The following is a 20916-nucleotide window of genomic DNA, read 5'->3' as shown; positions in this document are numbered from 1 at the left end:
TTGGAATCTAAAAAAAATGGTACAAATGAACCTATTTACAAAACAGAAATAGAGTCACAGAAGGTGAAGGTGAAGTTGCTCAGTCATGTCCAACTCTTTGCGACCCCATGGGCTACTCTTTGTAGCCCACCAGGCTCCTCCGTCCATGGGATTTTCCAGGCAAGAGTACTGGAGTGGGGTGCCATTTCCTTCTCCAGGGGATCTTCCCGACTCAGTGAGTCACAGATACAGAAAACAAATCTGTGGTTACCAAGGGAGAGGGGGGACGGGATAAATTGGGAGACTGGGGTTGACGTATACACACCAGTACATATAAAATATATAACTAATAAGAACTACTGTATAGCACAGGGAACTCTATTCAACACTCTGTAATGACTTATATGGAAAAAGAATCTAAAAAAGAGAGGATATATGTATAACTGATTTAATTCGCTGTTCAGCAGAAACTAGCACAACATTATAAATCAACTATACTCCAATAAAAATTAATTTAAAAGAATATATACTGGAAAAATAAACACATTAAAAAAAGAAAGAAAATGTATGAAGAAGCCAGAAGCTGGTCTGAAGAAAATTCTATTCCTCATCGATATAAAAATACAAGCAGAAGACTCTGTCCTTATTGATTTCAGTCAAAACAAGTTTTGTTCTGTCATCAGTATATGCAATAACACAGCACACAGTATTACAAATGTACCATGGATTCTTTTCTCTCTTTCATAGGAACTGTTCAAAATATGATTTATCAAAACTTCTATCTTGAAGTTTGAAGACACAAATTACTAATACCAATACAGATAATAAAATAACTCTAATACACCATTTGTAACGAGGTTTTCAAAGATGAACTGGCCAGTAAGCGTAGTCAATTTGAAGAATATATCTACAATTAATCACTGCACAAGAAAATTTGAAAAGCTCTGAAATCATATAGCTCCTAGATGAAAGAAACTTGATCAAGTTTTTTTCCCAATCTGATAACAAACCTAAACATTTACATGACATTGCCGATCATGAATCATGAGCTTGAAAGAAATTTTTCTAAATGATCAAACAATAAAAAGACAAATTTTATCTGCCAAGCTAAGAAAAGATTAAATTATCTTTCTATTCCTCTTAGTAAAATGCTGTTATCAAATCATTACCATATAAAAGTGTTGGTCACTCAGTCGTGTCCAACTCTTTGTGACCCCATGGACTGTAGACCACCAGATTCCTCTCTCCATGGTATTTCCCAGGCAAGAATTCTGGAGTGGGTTACCATTTCCTTTTCAAATTATCATATGAAGAAGTAATCAAAGCATATACAGCCAAAAAATGTAAGAAAAAAAGTAATATTCAAGTGTGACTAGCATTTGATTCATCCAACTATTATGGGGATTTTTGTGATGTTTGTAGTATTTTTCAGATTTTTAAAAATTATAATTTGTTGTGATTTATTTTCTCATTGTAAATAAATATTCACATTCACATCTGTCTTTACGTTTGTAATTTTTCTTTAAAAACTACATGCTTGCATGCATGTGCAAGCTCAGTTGTGTCCAACTCTTTGCAACCCTATGGACTATAGACTGTGAGGGTCTTCTGTCTATGGGAGAATATTCCAGGCAAGAATACTGGAGTGGGTTGCTATTTCCTCCTCCATGCAATCTTCCCGAACCAGAGATCAAACCCTCATCTTCTCATTGCAGCAGATTCTTTGAATGTGTGAATTCTAAAGAGTCAGTGGCAGATTCTTTACCACTGAGCCATCAGGGAATTATGTCACCAAACCCACCCCTACAATTGGGTAAACATCAAAATCTAGCCAACTACAGCACAGAGAATGATCTTAGGTGCTATCACAGCTATTTCCCTGATGCTGGGAAAGACTGAAGGCAGAAGGAGAAGGGAGTGACAGAGGATGAGATGGTTAGATAGCAGCACCACTGACTCAATGGACATGATTTTGAGCAAACTCCAGAAGATAGCAGAGGACAGAGGGGCCTGGCGTGCTGCAGTCCATGGGGTCACAAAGAGTAGGACATGACTTAGTGACTGAACAACAGCTGTTTGAGGGCTGATTACTCAGGCTCAGGTTGAGTATTGTCAGGTCACTTAGGCTGACTGGGCTCTGAAAAATGAGGATAGATTCAAAAAGTGCCCAGAGTGAGTCCAATTCAAATGTCTATGGGCTCACTTCTGAGGCATTTCAGGTCCCCAGTAACATTAGCAGGCCACTTCTTTCTTTGCTTCCTGAGGCTCCCGGGATCTCCCGGGATCACCGGGAGCCTCCCATTCACCACCTAGGACTGTTGCCTATTTCTTTTCAGGTGAACAATGTTTTGAAAACTCAAAAGCCATGCCCATGTCCTTAATGAAATTAAACTCTTTACTGGCAAATATATATACACTGTGTTTAAACAGGCAAACAACAGAAAAAGTGCTTACAGAAGAAAGGCGATTCCTGCTCTTTGAAAATTAAGGACTGTCAAGAGTTTGTGCTAGCGTCATCTAGTGACAAAAAGGGGTAATCTCAGCTTACCAAAATCTGTGGAACACTTGGGAGAGAAATGGCAGTGCTGCTGTCCTCCAACGCCATCTTTTTTCTAGAAGAATACTGTGGTTAACACAATTCCTCCAAGACTTTTGGTCATTAACTTATGTCCTCTCTATCTGATACATCAGACAGAGATGAAAATGTGAAGTAAAAATTGAGAGGAAAAGGGACAGGGCTTATTTTTAATCTCTGACAGCACTTTCCGGTACTGTCTGCAGAAGTCATGCTTCAGTCCTTGGAAGAATTTCAGCATATCACTGGCTTCATGAAGCTGGAGGCCCCTTTCAGATGACTGGCCAGGTGGGCAGAAGTCACACCACCTTTGCAAACCCCTGGCTGAAGCTGTTGTACATTCTGGGCCATCCTGGCTGCTGACTTGAACCCGCTACCGAGGCAAACGCCTCATCCTGCCCCGCTCCCACCCAGTTTCTCACCAGCTCTGTTTTTTTCTTATCTTTGGTTCAGCCCACATTTTGCCTAGCTCCATTCCAACAGGTCTGTTTCAGTTCAGTTCCTTTCTTTCTTCCTTTTCCGTTTTCCCAAAACAGACTTGGCTTTTGTTGCCTACTTGCATCCTCTATGGAGTTTGGGTTTATTTTATTTCATTGCAGAAAGAATACTTAACATAAGCAGAACCTAGCAGACTATAGTCCATGAGGTCGCAAAGAGTGGAATACAACTGAGAGACTAACCCACATCACACCCCATTAGATCAGGGTTTTTAAAATGTTTTATTTCATTTTTGGTTTTAAGACTCAATTTTATTTTAATTTTTTGGCCACACCATGTGCCATGTAGGATTTTAGTTCTCTGACCAGGGATTGAAACCTCACCCCCTGCACTGGAAGCATGGAGCCTTAACCACTGGACCCACCAGGGAGGTCCCTGAAACCGGTTTTTAAGTGTACAGTACAGTATTGCTATCTATAGACACAATGTTGTACAACAGATCTCTAGAACTTATTCATTTTGCATACCTCAAACTTTATACCAGTGACAAGCCACTCCTGCTTTCCCTCACCCCAGCCCTTGGCAACTACCATACTATTCTCTCTTTCTATGGGTTTGATTTTGGATACCTTATGTAAGTGGAATCATGCAGTAATTGTCCTTCTATGACTGGCTTATTTCACTTAGCATAATGTCCTCTTGAGAGTCCCTTGAACTGCAAGGAGATCAAACCAGTCAATCCTAAAGGCAGTCAACCCTGAATATTCATTTGAAGGACTGAAGCTGAAGCGCCAATCATTTGGCCACCTGATGTGAAGAACTGACTCATTAGAAAAGACCCTGATGCTGGGAAAGATTGAAGGCAAAAGAAGAAGGGGGAGGCAAAGGATAAGATGGTTATATAGCATTACTGACTCAACGAACATGATTTAAGCAAACTCTGGGAGATGGTGAAGGACAGAGGAGCTCAGTGTGCTGCAGTTCATGGGGGTCTCAAAAAGTCGGACACGACTTAGTGACTCAACAACAGAATGTCCTCAAGGTTCATCCCTTTTGTCGCATATGGTAGAGCCTCCTTCTTTTTTAAGATCAGTAATATTCTATTGTATGTATATTAACATTTATTTTATCTATTAATCTGTAGATGGACATTTGAGTCATGTCCACATCTTGGCTATTGTGAATAGTGTCACAATGAGAATGTGAGCACTAATCTCTCTCCAAGATCCTAATTTCAATTCTTTTGGATAAATACCCAGAAATGGGATTGTGGGCATCATGTGGTAGTTTTATTTTTAATTTTTCGAGGAACATCCATACTGTTTGTCATGGAGGCTGCACCATTTTACATTTCCACCAATAATGCACAAGCATTCCACTTTGTCCACATCTTTGCCAACAGCTCCTGTCTTTTGTTTTTGTTTTCATAATAGCCATCCTAAATAGTTGTGAGGTGATATCTCATTGTGGTTTTGATATGCATTTCTCCAATGACTAGTTGAGCATCTTTTCATATACCTGTTGGCCATTTGTATGTCCTCCTTTGGAAAAAATGTCTGTTCAAGTCCTTTGCCCATTTAAAAAATCAAGTTACTAAGTCTTTTTTTTTTGGTTTTGATTTATTCAGTTCAGTTCAGTTCAGTTGCTCAGTCGTGTCCGACTCTTTGAAACCCCATGGACTGCAGCATGCCAGGCCTCCCTGTCCATCACCAACTCCCGGAGTTTATTCAAACTCATGTTCATTGAGTCGGTGATGCCATCCAACCATCTCATCCTCTGTTGTCCCCTTCTCCTCCTGCCTTCAATCTTTCCCAGCATCAGGGTCTTTTCCAATGAGTCGGTTCTTCGCATCAGGTGGCTAAAGTATTGGAGTTTCAGCTTCATCATCAGTCCTTCCAATGAACATTCAGGACTGATTTCCTTTAGGATGGACTGGTTGGATCTCCCTGCAGTCCAAGGGACTCTCAAGAGTCTTCTCCAACACTACAGTTCAAAAGCATCAATTCTCTGGCGCTCAGCTTTCTTTATAGTCCAACTCTCACATCCATACATGACTACTGGAAAAACCATAGCCTTGACTAGATGGACCTTTGTTGGCAAAGTAATGTCTTTGCTTTTTAATATGTTGTCTAGGTTTGTCATAACTTTTTTTCCAAGGAGTAAGCATCTTTTAATTTCATGGCTGCAGTCACCATGTGCAATGATTTTGAAGCCCAAAAAAATAAAAATGTTTTCACTAGAAACATCTATTTGTTCTCCATCTATTTGCCATGGAGTGATGGGACCAGATGCCATAATCTTATTTTTCTGAGTGTTGAGTTTTAAGCCAACATTTTCATTCTCCTCTTTCACTTTCATCAAGAGGCTCTAAAGTTCTTCTTTGCTTTCTGCCATAAGGGTGACATCATCTGCATATCTGAGGTTATTGATATTTCTCCTGGCAATCTTGATTCCAGCTTGTGTTTCATCCAGTCCAGTGTTTCTCATGATGTACCTGCATATCAGTTAAATAAGCAGGATGAAAATATACAGCCTTGACGTACACCTTTCCTGATTTGGAACCAGTCTGTTGTTCCTTGTCCAGTTCTAACTGTTGCTTCCTGACCTGCACACAGATTTCTCAAGAGGCAGGTCAGGTGGACTAGTATTCCCATCTCTTTAGGAATTTTCCACAGTTTGTGGTGATCCACACAGTCAAAGGCTTTGGCATAGTCAATAAAGCAGAAATAGATGTTTTTCTGGAACTCTCTTGTTTTTTCGATGATCCAGCAGATGTTGGCAATTTGATCTCTGGTTCCTCTGTCTTTTCCAATACCAGCTTGAACATCTGGAAGTTCTTGGTTCACGTACTGTTGAAGCCTGGCTTGGAGAATTTTGAGCATTACTTTACTAGCGTGTGAGATGAGTGCAATTTTGCGGTAGTTTGAGCATTCTTTGGCATTGCCTTTCTTTGGGATTAGAATGAAAACTGACCTTTTCCAGTCCTGTGGCCACTGCTGTGTTTTCCAAATTTGTTGGCATATTGAGTGTAGCACTTTCACAGCATCATCTTTCAGGATTTGAAATAGGTCAACTGGAATTCCATCACCTCCACTAGCTTTGTTTGATTTGTAGGAGTTCCTTATATATTTTAGAAATTAATCCCTTATCAGATAAGTAGCTTGGGAAATATTTTCCCCCACTCCATAGGTTACCTTTTCACTGTTAATGGTTTCTGTTGCTGTATAGAAGTTTTTAATTTGATATAGCTCCATTTGTCTATTTTTGCTTTTGTTGTCTGTGCTCTTGACATCATATCTATGAAATCATTACCAAAATCAGTCTTGAAGTCTTTCCCCTGTGATTTTTTTCCTTGCTATTGTAGTTTCAGGTCTTACATTTAAGTCCTTAACCCATTTTGAGTTGATTTTTGTGTAAGGATCCACTTTCATCTTTTTGCATATGAATATCCAGTCTTCCCAATATCATTTATTGATACTGAGTTTTCATTCAACACTTATTAAGCATCTTAGGCCAGGCATTATGGTAGGCATAGGAGAAAGGGAAAGATATACCCACCTGAATGCAGTGTTCTAAAGAACAGCAAGGAGAGATAAGAAAGCCTTCTTAAGTAAGCAATGCAAAGAAATAGAGGAAAACAACAGAATGGGAAAGACTAGAGATCTCTTCAAGAAAATTAGAGATAACAAGGGAACATTTCATGCAAATATGGGCACAATAAAGGACAGAAATGGTAAGGACCTAACAGAAGCAGAAGAGATTAAGAAGTGGTGGCAAGAATACACAGAAGAACTGTACCAAAAAAAGGTCTTAATGACCTGGATAACCACAATCGTGCAGTCACTTACCTAGAGCCAGTCATCCTGAAGTGAAGTCAAGTGGGCCTTAAGAAGCATTACTACAAACAAAGCTAGTGGAGGTGATGGAATCCCAGCTAAGCTATTTCAAATCCTAAAAGATTTAATTGTGTTAAAGTGCTGCACTCAGTATGCCAGCAAACTTGGAAAACTAAGCAGTGGCCACAGGACTGGAAAAGGTCAGTTTTTATTCCAATCTCAAAGAAGGGTAATGCCAAAGAATGTTCAAAATATCATACAGTTGCACTCATTTCACGTGCTAGCAAGATTATGCTCAAAATCCTCCAAGCTAGGATTCAGTAATACATGAACCAAGAACTTACAGATACACAGCTGGATTTAGAAAAGGCAGAACCAGAGATCAAATTGCCAACATCCAATGGATCACAGAAAAAGCAAAAGAATTCCAGAAAAACATCTACTTCTGCTTCATTGACTACATTAAAGCCTTTGACTGTGTGGATCACAACAAACTGTGAAAAATTCTTTAAAAGTTGGGAATACCAGACCACCTTACCTGCCTCCTGAGAAACCTGTATGCAGGTCAAGAAGCAACAGTTAGAACCAGACATGGAAAAACAGACTGTTTCAAAACTGGGAAAGGAGTACATCAAGGCTGTATATTGCCACCCTGATTATTTAACTTATATGCAGAGTTCAGTTCAGTTCAGTTGCTCAGTCATGTCTGACTTTTTGTGACCCCATGAACTGCAGCACACCAGGCCTCCCTGTCCATCACCAACTCCCGGAGTTCACTCAAACTCACGTCCATCGAGTTGGTGATGCCATCTAGCCATCTCATCCTCTGTCGTCCCCTTCTCCTCCTGCCCCCAATCCCTCCCAGCATCAGAGTCTTTTCCAATGAGTCAACTCTTCGCATGAGGTGACCAAAGTACTGGAGTTTCAGCTTTAGCATCATTCCTTCCAAAGAACACCCAGGACCGATCTCCTTTAGAACGGACTGCTTGGATCTCCTTGCAGTCCAAGGGACTCTCAAGAATCTTCTTCAACACCACAATTCAAAAGCATCAATTCTTCGGCGCTCAGCTTTCTTCACAGTCCAACTCTCACATTCATACATGACCACTAGAAAAACCATAACCTTGACTAGACGGACCTTTGTTGGCAAAGTAATGTCTCTGCTTTTGAATATGCTATCGAGGTTGGTCATTACTTTCCTTCCAAGGACTAAGCATCTTTTAATTTCAGAGCTGCAATTACTATCTGCAGTGAGAGTACATCATATGAAATGCCGGGCTAGATGAATCACAAGCTGGAATCAAGATTCCTGGGAGAAATAAAAATAACCTCAGATATGCAGATGACACCACCCGAATGGCAGAAAACAAAGAGGAACTAAAGAGCCTTTTGATGAAAGGTGAAAAATCTGGCTTAAAACTCAACATATAAAAAACTAAGATCATGGATCCAGTCCCATCACTTCATGGCAAATAGATGGGGAAACAATGGAAACAGTGACAGACTATTTTCTTGGGCTCCAAAATCACTGCAGATGGTGACTGCAGCTATGAAATTAAAAGACACTTGCTCCTTGAAAAAAAGCTATGACAAACATAGACAATACATTAAAAAGCAGAGACATCACTTGGCTGATGAAGGTCCATATACTCAAAACTATGGTTTTTCCAGTAGTCATGCACAGATGTGAGAGTTGGACCATAAAGAAGGCTGAGCACTGCTTTTGAACTGTGGCGTTGGGGAAGACTCTTGAGAGTCCCTTGGACAGCAAGATCAAACTAGTCAGTCCTAAAGGAAATCAATCCTGAAGCTGAAGCCCCAGTATTTTGGCCACCTGATGCAAAGAGCCAACTCATTGGAAAAGACCCTGATGCTGGAGAAGATTGAGGGCAGGAGGAGAAGGCAACAGAGAATGAGATGGTTGGATGGCATCATCCACTCAATGGACATGAGTTTGAGCAAACTCCAGGAGATAGTGAAGGACAGGGAAGCCTGGCATGTTGCAGTCCATGGGGTTGCAAAGAGTCCAACATGAGTGAGCAACTGAACAACAAGGGGATTCAGGTTGAGAACAACATAATGGTTGCAAATACAACCTCCAGAACCAAAGTACCTGGGTTCAAATCCTGGCGCTATCATTTCTAACTGCTTCATTTTGGACAAATTACTAACTTTGTGGTCCCTCAATGTTCTCACCTATATAAAAAGGATATTAGTTATGGTTCTTTTTTCACAGGGTTGGTGTGAGGATTAAACAAATACCTGTAAAAGGTTTAGAAAAATGTCTGGCGTTTGTTAAGCCCTCTTATGTACTGGCTCTTAAGGCACAGTCCTTACCTCTCAAGAGCTCACAGTCTCCAGTTGCCCCTGTCCACCTGACCCACGTGGCAGGCTGGGCTATCTGGGTCTTCTGGCACCTCAAGTGATCCAGTTTCTAGCTACCCTTTCCTGGAATCACAGGATGAACGGGTGCAAGTTCTTGGGTCATATATTCCCGTGCGACCTTAAGCAAGTAATTTCTAATCTCTGGGTCTCACTTTATGCATTTGTAAAGGAAGTTGGACCAAAATAGATTTCCAAATCCCAATAAATGCCTTGTTCTGGGTAGACCGTTGGCTTCAGCAAGTCATTCAACCTCTTTGCGCTTGTTTCTCACACACAAAAAAACAGAATAATATTACTAACCACCTCCTAGGTTATGGCGACGATGCCACGAGGCAACGCAAACCCCCTATTCCCGCTCTGGCCCATGGGAGGCCGCCTTTATACTCAGTCCCTTTGCCGTTCAGCGCAAGCGCGCTGGAGCCCGAGCGGCCTGAAGGTTCAAGACTTCCGGTTCCGAGGGGACTCAGAGGCCACACTGAGACTAATGGCGGCGTCCACGGAGCAGGCCACGGGGGGCGTTGAGAAGACCGCGGCGGAAGAGAAACCGCGCGTTCTGGAACCCGGGGCAGCCCCGTTCGGAAATTTCCCTCATTATTCCCGCTTCCACCCTCCAGAGCAACGGCTCCGCCTCCTACCCCCGGAGCTGCTTCGCCGGCTCTTCCCTCAGAGTCCCGAGACAAGGCCGATCCTGGGGCTCGACGTGGGGTGTAACTCCGGGGTGAGTGCCGGGGGAGGGATCGGACGTCGGTTGAGCCGAGAGGTTGGCAGCCTTCAAGTCCTCTGGGCTTTCGGCCTGGGCGTGGTATTACACCCCTCACAGCGTTCCCAAAATGAGTTTAAAGGTTTAGCGTTCGACCCCTCGCTGCTGCTACAGGACCCCTGGGGTCCTAACACCATCTCTCTTAGGAATCTGGGGGAAGAATCATTTTCAAATACGTTCGGAATTCCTGCGCCCCGCCTCCGCACTTGCAGCATCTCGACCGAACCCCGGGTGGGCAGGGCCAAAGTGTCTGGGCTTCCGGCTGTTGCCTCCTGTCCAGCGTGGCTGGCGACTTGCTGGAAGAGAGTGGGGCTGCCTGAGACTCACGTTTGGAAGCGTGGAGTTGGGATTGGTTTACTGGATGAGATGAGCTGGGGGTGACAGAATCATGCGTGAAATTAAGATAAGTGTGAAACAGTGCAGAGCCAAGTGGATATTTTAAAAGCAATCAATTGGCTGAGTACAGTGGAGAAGATCGAGAAAGAAAATAAAGCATCCTGTTAGAGGAAGGCTTTGCCACATTTTCTTACCACAAAGTATTCTTAGGCATAAGAATGATTATAGTCAGACCACAAGCAAAACAGCGGAGTGTCTCTCTAACACCTATTTGTAGTAACTAGGATATCCTAGAGGAGCAGGCATTCTGACCCTATGATTACAGATGCTTCACAAAGTTAGTACCGTCACTCCTTTCCAGACCAGGCTGGGAAGGGGTAAGGAAAATTTTACCGTTTTTGGCCTTAGGCAGAAGAGACTTTAGTAGAAGGTTAAGGGCTGTAGGGACACAGCTGGTAAATGGGAGGGGGGGTTGCATTTGGACACAGGCTAAAGGCTGGAGTGAGTAGAGATAGGTGTCTGACTATTCTTTGCAGACATTTCTCTTCTGTGATGATATATGAAATCAGAGGGGGAAAGCAGTGGAAAAGAGAAACTGGATATAAGATTTGAGGTTTCATGAAAGGCATTAGGAAACCACAATAGATTTTAAAGTTGAAAGTGTTATATGTGCACCTTAGGAGCCAAGACATAGTTGCAGTTAACTAGGGCAGTGATTCCTAAACTTGGCTATATATTTAGAGAGTTTATTATTTTGCACTTAAGAAAAGATTCTTGTATTAATACTTGATAAGACCCCCCCCCCCAGCCGGATAAGGCAATGGCACCCCACTCCAGTACTCTTGCCTAGAAAATCCCATGGATGGAGGAGCCTGGTAGGCTGCAGTCCTTGGGGTCGCTACCAGTGGGACACAACTGAGTGACTTCACTTTGACTTTTCACTTTCTTGCAGTGGAGAAGGAAATGGCAACCCACTCCAGTGTTCTTGCCTGGAGAATCCTAAGGACGGCAGAGCCTGATGGGCTGCTGTCTATGGGGTCGCACAGAGTCGGACACGACTGAAGCGACTTAGCAGCAGTAGCAGCAGCAAGACCCACCCCCCCAAATTCAAAATACAAAGGGTTACATAGCAAGTCTCTACTCCTGACCCTAAATCCTCCTCTTCCTATGATGATAGTCACTCAGTTGTGTCTGACTCAGCAACCCGTGGACTGTAGCCTGCTAGGCTCCTAAGCCTGTCCGTGGAATTCTCCAGGCAGGACTACTGGAGTGGGTGGCCATTTCCTTCTGCAGGGGATCTTCCTGACCCAGGGATTGAACTTAGGTCTCCTGCACTGCAGGCAGATTCTTTATGTCTGAGCACCAGGAAAGCCTCTTCCTGTATACAAACGGCAACTGCTATTTATAGTTTCTCGAGTATGTGGCCTGTGTGTACACAGACATCTGTGTATGTATAAATATCTCACCTCTTCTAGTTTTACAAATAATAGCACACTGTTTTACATCTTGGTCTTCATTTAGTAATTTGGAGATCACTTATGTCACTACATTCTTTTTTAGTAGCTTCATAATATTTTTTTGTATAGATGTGCCATAATTTGGGGGCTACTTTGTTTAAATCTTAATAACTAGGCCTTACTCTAGACCTACTGAATCAGACACTTGGGGATTGAGACCTTGAGTCTATTTTTTTTTTTTTTTTAAGCTTCCTGGGGACTCTTAAGATTCAAGAAATAAGGATGGAGAGTATTAAGAGATGTGGTAGAGGAGGGACTGATGTGATGAAAATGACTGATCAAACATGGGATACACCCAGGACTTCCATAGTAGTCCAGTGGTTTAAGAGTCTACCAATGCAGGGGGCACGGGTTTGATCCCTGGTCAAGGAACTAAGGTCCGACATGCCATGCATGCATGGTCTAAAGATTTTTTTTAAATCTGGTACACCCAAGATCAGCTAGGAGGAGGGAAACAGAAATAAATACAGAGAGAGGAAGAAATTTTTAAGCAGAATACTATAGAATCTTCCTACTTAAAATGTGGTCCTTGAACTGTAGCATCAGCATGACTTGGAAGCTTATCAGAAATACAGAATCTCAGTTCCCAACCCAGATCTACTAATTCAACATTTTTATTTTAGTAAGATCCCTAGGTGATGTGAATGCCTATTAAAGTATGAGATGCCTGTTATGGAGTAAAGACCTTAATGTTGCCTAAATCTTGCCATGTAATAACCATGTGACTTTGGACTGTCCTGTGAACCATAATTTTTAAAATACAGGGGGTTTTTGTGTGTGTGTGAACTACGCCACACATAGAGAACAGTGCACAAAACATAAATTCACACTTTATGAATTACTATAAAGCAGAAACTTTGATGACTAGTGTCTGTATCAAGAATAAAATGTCAGCCACCCAAGAAGTCTCCCATATGCCTTTCCCTGCTCATAAACCCCCCTCTCTACCCAGAGAGCTCAACTTTTATTATTATTGTTTCCTTGCTTTTTTTATAGCTTACTATTTTTGTATCCCTAAACAATGTAGTTTAATTTTATACATTTTCAAACTTCATATAAATGGAAGCTTGCCATGTATTTTCTTTTTGTGTCCTGCTTTTTTATTCAGCATTATGTGTTTGCATGAGTCATCCATGTTGCTGCACTGAGCTGAATTCCTTCATTTTTAATTGCTATCTGGTATACCATCTTAATCCCTGCTACTATTATTGGACATCTGGGTTGTTTCCAGATACTTTCTTCACCTGCACAAAGGCCTTATATATTATCCTCACAGGATTGTTGCACAGAGCAAATGAGGTAGTGAATAGAAAAATGCCTTGGAAAAAACAGATTAGAACACAAATTTGAGTTAGTTATAATGGTTATAGAAGTCAAAGTTAGAGAAAGGAGATAGTGACTTAAGAGTCAAAAAGGTGCTAAGGTGATGAAAATCACAAATAATTGGATTTAGCTAGAAGGAGGTCTGCGGTGACTTTTGGGGATAATGGATACAAAAGCAGAGTAAGTCTCAAAAGGGGGTGGTGAAGTGTAAGACATGTAGTAAAACTGAAGATGCAGAGTGAAGGCTGAATGAGGACTTTTTGGAATCCAGACTTTCCCAACCACAAGTCTGAGAAGTAGATTTTTATGAGATGGTGCTTGCTCTCTTCCTCACCTTCCTGGCAGGGAGCATGGTTATTATGCCCCTTAAATATTTGCTCCTCCCTGGGGTATGAGATACTCAAAAAAAAAAAAAAAAAGCATGTTACTTAAGCTGGAAAATACAGCTCTGGACTCCTTTGCTGCATCCATTGGGCTATAACTTTCAACCATGCAACCCATCAGTGTCAGGAAGGTATAGAGATGATGCATTACAGCCTGAGACCCCTGGAGGGCTCTGTGGAAAACTCTGGGGGGCAACCTCCTTAGGCTATAGTTTAAGAACCTTACATCCTATAAAGCTAGGAGTAGGTGATTCAGTGAGAGTCTAAGAGATACAGGTTTCTCTTCCATTCACTGGTTGAGAGCCACAGTGACAAAGCTCTTTTGGATTCCTCTAGGATCTGAGTGTGGCTCTATACAAACATTTCCTTTCCCTACATGATGGGGAGACCTGCTTAGATGCCTCAAGAGAACTCCATCTCCTCTGCTGTGACATAGATCCAGTCCTGGTGGAACGAGCTGAAAAAGAATGCCCTTTTCCTGATGGTTTGACTTTTATTACCCTGGACTTCATGAATCAAAGGACCCGGAAAGTTCTCCTGAGCTCTTTTTTGAGCCAGTTTGGACGCTCAGTTTTTGATATTGGCTTCTGCATGTCAGTAACCATGTGGATTCACCTGAACCATGGGGACCAAGGCCTGTGGGAGTTCCTGGCCCACCTTTCTTCCCTATGCCGCTACCTCCTCGTGGAGCCACAGCCCTGGAAGTGTTACCGGGCAGCTGCAAGGCGTCTCCGGAAGCTGGGCCTCCATGATTTTGACCACTTCCACTCCCTGGCCATCCGAGGTGATATGGCCGGTCAGATTGTGCAGATCTTGACCCAGGACCATGGCATGGAATTAGTATGCTGCTTTGGCAACACCAACTGGGACCGAAGCCTTCTGCTCTTCAGGACAAAACAAGCCACAGAGACTCATCCGATCCCTGAGTCGCTGATAGAAGAAGGAAAAGAAAGGAACAGAATAAGATTCTGGAGAGAATGAGATGGGAGGGCAGTAAGACCAGGATAGAGATATTGAAAGAGTTTTATAAAAAAATTAAGTTCATTCTCCTTAACTCCTGGTAGTTAGGCAGCCTCCAAACCTGGCAGAAGTTTTGTAAGTGTCTGGGACATGGAACTAAACAAATCATTATCTGTTCCCCATTTTGGGGGATGATCCCTGAGGAGACTATCTGAGGGGCAATGACCTGGGCTGTCTGGCAGGAGGTAACCTAGAGAAAGTGCTTCTGGGATATGGAAGGGGCTGCTTTTGGTGATTATTTAGGAAAACTTAGACAAGGTTAGCCTTAGAATGTGTCTGTTCCCTGGGCTACTTGAATCTGATCTGCCTTCTTCAGGCTTTCTTCTAGACTTATCCTGTCTATGAGGCAAAACCTCACAATACAGTCTGGAAAGAAAAGTCACTGGCCTGTCTAAAGGAGAGCTTTGGTAGGAAAAATATCTTTCCAGAGCAGGTCAAAATTCCAGCACGCCCAAGCTGAGCATGGCAGTCACAGATACAGTATTAGCCAAGATACATTGACTAGCATTTACAAAGTGTTTAAAAGATTTAAATCATGAACTCAAAATTCAACTGGTACAAATGAAATGAAGGAAGTGGGATTGTATACAGTATATACAATTATATATAATAAAAGTGACTTGAGTATGATTGAGAATACCCTGTGAATCTGGAGTAGAAAAGAAACTTATGCCTTTAACCACTCTTCCCCTGGAGGTTTCAGCTCAAGAAAAAGAACCTCACCCAAGCTCAAAGCAGAAAACATGCCAGTGAGTAAGTAAATTTTGGACTTTTTTGTCAGGGACCTCTGCCAAAGCACACCAGCATGGAGGTACATACCACTGTGGGGATGGGAATATATGCAGGGAAGCGTATACAAAATGCAGCCTGGAGTTGGATGGCTGTAGCATCTGTGCTATGAAACAGGTGTCACTGATATCTGACAGGTGTCAATTTTTAAAACACCCATGAGTCTATTCCAAGGGAAAGTGGAAGGTAGAAACAGATTTGGTGGAGAGAAGATGGAAAAACAAAACACCTAGCTAAGAAGGGAAACTGGTTTGATGAGTTTAAAAATCCCTAAGATCCTGTTTTCAGAGTTGATGTTATAAGAGGGAGGAACAGGGAACAAGAGAGTCTGAACCACCAATTAGAGGTTGGACCTCTTGAAGAAGTTAGGACAAGTTGCTACTAAGGAATTTGAACTTTATGCATGAGGGAGCAGAAGCCAGAGCAATCCCTAAATAATAGGAGGATGGAACCAAAACCTTCATTTAGGAAAACCAATTTTTCTATTTTGTGCAGGATAATTGTATGGTTGGTGCCATTTCCAATCTCAATTAGACTCCAATACTGTTTCTCGGTCTTTTTATATTGCTGCTTCTGATCACTTTTACCCTCCTGACTCTTCCAGACTTTTCGCCTCTGCAGGCTCTTGGCTCTTCCTGCTGCATTAATCTACGCAGGTGCCCTAACCACCACCTAGTGCCATTCTTGTTTGCGGTGTCAGGAAGTTTTTTCTTGCCCTCAGTCTTGAACCCTTCTTCTTCCCTTGTTTTCACTTCTAACTTACCCAATAATCTTTTACCCAAATAACCTCTGCCTAAGTTCCTGATCCCAACCTATACTACGCCTCCCAAATTGTATTTTTTTTAAGGGTCCTCTTGGTGTCCTTTGGCCTCATTGACTCCTTCCTGTCCACTTACCAACATGTTCAGTTCTCTCTCATCTTCAAAACCACCAACTTTTCCTTTGTCCTGTCTCCCTCTCAACCTTATGCAGTCTTTCCCTCCATCTCCTCACCACCAAACATACGCAAAGCCCTTGAAAGAAAGGATACCGCAGCCTCTGCTCCCTGTCCTCCCATTCATCAGTGGCCACCCGAACACCATATTCTGAGGCCTCTTTTCAGTCTTCCTCCTGAGCCATGGAATCATTCAACACTATCGCCTCCTTCCTTATTGAACCACTCACCCTGGTTTCTGTCATACCTCTCCCTGTTTATTCTCTTCCAGTCTCTTAGTTTCTCTCTGTCCCTTAAGCAATTGGTTCACATTTTAATTTGTATAAGAATTACCCGGGAAGTCCTGGATTCATCTCTAGAAACAGTGATTCAGGTCAGAAATGGGGCTTAAGATTTTGGTTTGATTTGGGGTTTGGGCACTTTTTTTTTTGCATTTTTTTACTGTGGTAAAATAAATGTAACATAAAATGTAGTTTTAACTATACATTCTGTGTACATTCTGTGGCATTAGATACATCTACAATGAGGAATCTTTTTAACAAGTACCCCATATGATTCTGATGCAAGTTGACACAGACCATACTGTGACGCTTGGGGTTCCTTAGTGTCCATTCAGTCCTCTTCTACACATTTTTCCTGGGGTGATTTCCTCTGTTCCAATACCTTTAACAACTGCCTATACGCTGACAACCCCCAATAGTTATAAGCCCCACCTCCACAGTTCCAGATTAATATTTCCCTGTTTTGTAGTCACATTCCCCTGATGGATCAGACAGTAAAGAATCCGCCTGCAATGCAGGAGACCCGGGTTCAGTCTCTGGGTCAGGAAGATTCCCTGGAGAAGGGAATGGCAACCCACTCCAGTATTCTTGTCTGGAGAATTCCACAGAGGAGCCTGGTGGGCTCATGGGGTAACAGAGAGTCGGACATGACTGAGTAACTAACACTTTTCCCTAGACAGTTATCTGGCACCTCAAATCCAACATATCCCCAAAGCAAACTCACTACCCTTATTCCAAACCTAATCCTATCTCAATTGTTGGCATCCACTCATTGTTCAAGCTACAAATTTCAGTTAATTCTCCTCATTTATACTTCCCACATTGAAATACAGCCCAGTAAATTCTACCAATAATGTGTAAGTTCCACTTACTCCATCCATGTGGCTGGTGCCTACCAAAGGTTCCAGGTACATCTTCAGTGGTTTCCAGGTACTTAGAGTCTTGTCCATTATCCAGTGCCTAACAACTACTGTTCAGTAAGGTAGCTGCTTGCTATTTAAGTTAAATAAATAAAATTTAAAATTCAGCTCCTCAGTTCTGCTAGCCACATTTCAGGTGTTCAGTGGCCGTATGTGACTAGTGACTAGATTATTGGACAGCACAGATAGAGAATATTCCCACTGTTGCAGAAAGTTGTATAGGACAGTGCTAGTCTTCATGCCTTTCCTCCATGCATCAGCCGTGCTGAACTGAACTTCATAGCACAAACTCCTGCTTGCCTTTGCTCTCCCCCCTCTTCCACTTTGCAGTGTGGTTCAACTGTTTGTCCTAAAAGATGGCTCAGATGTTACATTTTCTCAAATCTTCCCCAACTACTATAGTACTTACACTTGTTACTATATTCTAGTGAGGACTTTGCGTGGAAGCCTCTATTACAGTGTTTACCTCATCATACTATAATTGTTTTGATGCCTCTTCCTCACCACCAGGAGACTGAGCTCCTCAAGCTCAACTTATTTTTGTATATCTAGGCCTAACTCAATGTCTGACACATGGCAGGCAACCAGGAATTACTTGTTGAATAAAGATATGAGTGGACAAAAGAGAAATACACCAAAATTCAAGTACTGAGAAGAAAACGGAGACCTATGAATGAGCAAAAGACTATCCAGGATACTAAAAATGGAGAAACTAGAAAGTTGAGAGGAAAATATGCTTAGCCTTTGGCATGGATTTTTGAGTAATGTTTCCCAAATATATATTTGAGATAAGATGTTCATTCCAAGGCCTTTATTGATAGTTTGGAAGAGAGGAGCAAATAAAGACTAGATACAAAAATTTGGAAGTCATTCACATAGAATGATTGAGTTTTAATGAGTAGTAAATTCCAAAAATAGGTGGATGTAATAGGGTACAAGATCCTAGGTTTGAGGGCTGCTAATAGTTTTTGAATGAGGAAAACAAGGAACAACCAAAAGAGGTCTGGTTAGAAATAGGAAAAAAAGAACAGAAAAAGATAATAAGCACCATATGCCAGACAACATAATTTTTTAAATCCTGAACCCTATGGGATAGATACTATTATTATCCTCATTTTGCAGATGTGAGAACTGAAGCACACACAGGTTGACTGAAGTCACACAGGTGACTCCCAAGGTCACACACCTTGTAAGAAGCAGAGCTGGGCTTTGAACCTAGGCAATGTAGTTGTGGTGGAGAAGACAATGGCGACCCACTCCAGTGTGCTTGCCTGGAGAATCCCAGGGACGGGGGAGCCTGGTGGGCTGCCGTCTATGGGGTCGCACAGAGTCGGACACGACTGAAGCGACTTAGCAGCAGCAGTGTAGTTGAGACTGGGCCTTGGCTACTATGCCTTGAAATGTCACAGAAATCAAGACTGAGAAGAGATTCCCAAAAAACAGTGTAAAAGAGCATATGCTTTGGAGTTACTATGCTGCTTCAAATTATGTGTTCAGACCTGGGAATAAGAGACCCAGCCAGGCCACTCTTAGCTATGCCTGATGTTCTTAGAATTTCCCTCACAGAAATCAGGCCTAATTCTAGGTTTAATATCCAGTACCCTGCTGCTGCCGCCTTCCAGTTAAATAAGTGCATTTCACAAACATAGACACCTTGATAGGTCTCCGTAAGTGCTAACTACCCTCACTGTACTCTTGACTTGCCAGCATCCATAACCTTTCCCTGAATTTCTGAAACTCCCAATCTTCCCTCTAGCTTTGACTTCTGGATAGGACCTCCAAAAAGTGGATTTCATGCTCAGGAAGTAGGGATTGCAAGGCCTACTCCAGGATGTATTAAAATCCAAAGGTAAGGTCCTTCTCAGCAATCTGGCATCAAGTGTGGCCTAGGAATAGTGCAGTGGAAAGAATATCAGGTTTGGAATGAGGCTTTGCCAGTAACTCATTGTATGACCACCCTATTCATTTAACCTCTCTGAGCCTCAGGTTACTCATCTGTACAACTGAAATAACAAGACCTTTTTCCTATGCCCAGATGAGCTAAATGATATGAAAGTAATTGGCAGAATATGGTTATGGTTAAACCAAAGTGCTGTTATCTTCTAAGCATGCTGCGGATCACAACCATGCCTGTTAGATCAAAGGCTTATGAGAAAAACATCTTGTCTCTAGAAAACATGCATCTTACTATTTTGAATAATTTTTTTTTAAGGTGAGGAAGTAATAGGAATGTAGCTTCAGCTTACAGAACATTTTATAGGAAGCAATGCTGGGAGGGAGTGATTGTTATGATGGTCGCAGTGATAGCAGTGATTACAGATGTGAGTTTACCTACTTCTCTGCCGATCTTAATTTAAGAACACTTTGCAACCTTGTGACCCTGCTGATGCTCTCTCCCTTCACCAAGGCAAGGTGAAGAAATATATATGGGGCTGTGGCAGGCTGCATGTTGGTCCTCTGAAATGTCCACATCCTAATCCCTGGGACCTGTGGTTGCTACCTTCCATAGCAAAAGGGACTTTGTAGATGTGTACAGATGTGCCGAGTAAGAATCTTGATGAAAGATTTTGAGATCAAGAGATTAATCCTGATTATCAGAGTTGGCCCTAAATGTAATCACAAGTGTCCTTATAAGAGGTAGGCAAAGGGAGATTTGACCACAGTAGGTGGAATGACAGAAGCAAGAAGCCCGAGTGATATAAGGAAGGGCTGGGAGCCAAGAAATGAAGTTAGAAAAGGCAAGGAAGTGGACTCCCCCCAGAAGCCTCCTGAAGGAATGTTGCCCTGCCAATACCTTGATTTTAGACTTCTGATCTCCAGAACTGTAAGAGAATAAATTGTGTTGTTTTAAACCACTGAGTTTGCAATGATTTGTTACAGCAGGAATAGGAAACTAATACAGGGATTCTGACTACAGTGAGACGAGGCTACAAGCCAAGCGGCACCTGTCCCAAATTACTCCTGATGGCAGGAAATGGCCTGGTGACCAAAGGAGTAGGCTGGGTCTCCATCAACATGGGTAACTGAGGAATCTTCAGTCACTGAAAGCTTCAGGAGATGCTTCAGCATCTGAACCTGACCTCCCAACATTTCTATAGGCTATAGGTCAGCAGTTACCTGACCTCTGGGGAGGAACTGTTGTATTTGAAATCTGTAGCAGTTAGTTTCAAAAGAGATGTGTAAATAGTGTTCATAATGATGAGGTCCCAGTACCAAGAGGGTAATGATTGTGTAATGGCCTAGGAGAGCCTTTGGAGATGGTAAGAATATCTTTGGCTTCAAGAAAAGATCATCTTTATTTATCCTCAAAATAGCCTAATTTAGGAACTAACACCAAACATGACAAGAGACTTATTGAGGAATAAGAATGAAGAATGGTCTTGGACAGACTTTAAAAATATATGTCTGTAATCCAGTATATTCAAAAATTAGCATTTCAA

General features: G+C 42.1%; 1 protein-coding gene across 1 annotated transcript; it reads left to right on the top strand.

Annotated features, from left to right (window-relative positions):
• The first annotated feature begins 9676 nt into the window (after window positions 1-9676).
• BCDIN3D (BCDIN3 domain containing RNA methyltransferase) lies at window positions 9677-20647 on the top strand. Its single transcript, XM_055583135.1, has 2 exons — window positions 9677-9931; window positions 13869-20647. The coding sequence occupies exons 1-2, from the start codon at window positions 9698-9700 to the stop codon at window positions 14511-14513; spliced, it is 879 nt and encodes a 292-aa protein (XP_055439110.1). The 5' UTR covers window positions 9677-9697; the 3' UTR covers window positions 14514-20647.
• The last annotated feature ends 269 nt before the right edge of the window (window positions 20648-20916 follow it).

The sequence above is a fragment of the Bubalus kerabau genome, chromosome 1 (genome assembly GCF_029407905.1).
Source record: "Bubalus kerabau isolate K-KA32 ecotype Philippines breed swamp buffalo chromosome 1, PCC_UOA_SB_1v2, whole genome shotgun sequence".
Classification (NCBI taxonomy): domain Eukaryota; kingdom Metazoa; phylum Chordata; class Mammalia; order Artiodactyla; family Bovidae; genus Bubalus; species Bubalus kerabau.
The sequence above is the reverse complement of the archived record's forward strand: the minus strand, read 5'-3'. Positions and strand labels throughout refer to the sequence as shown.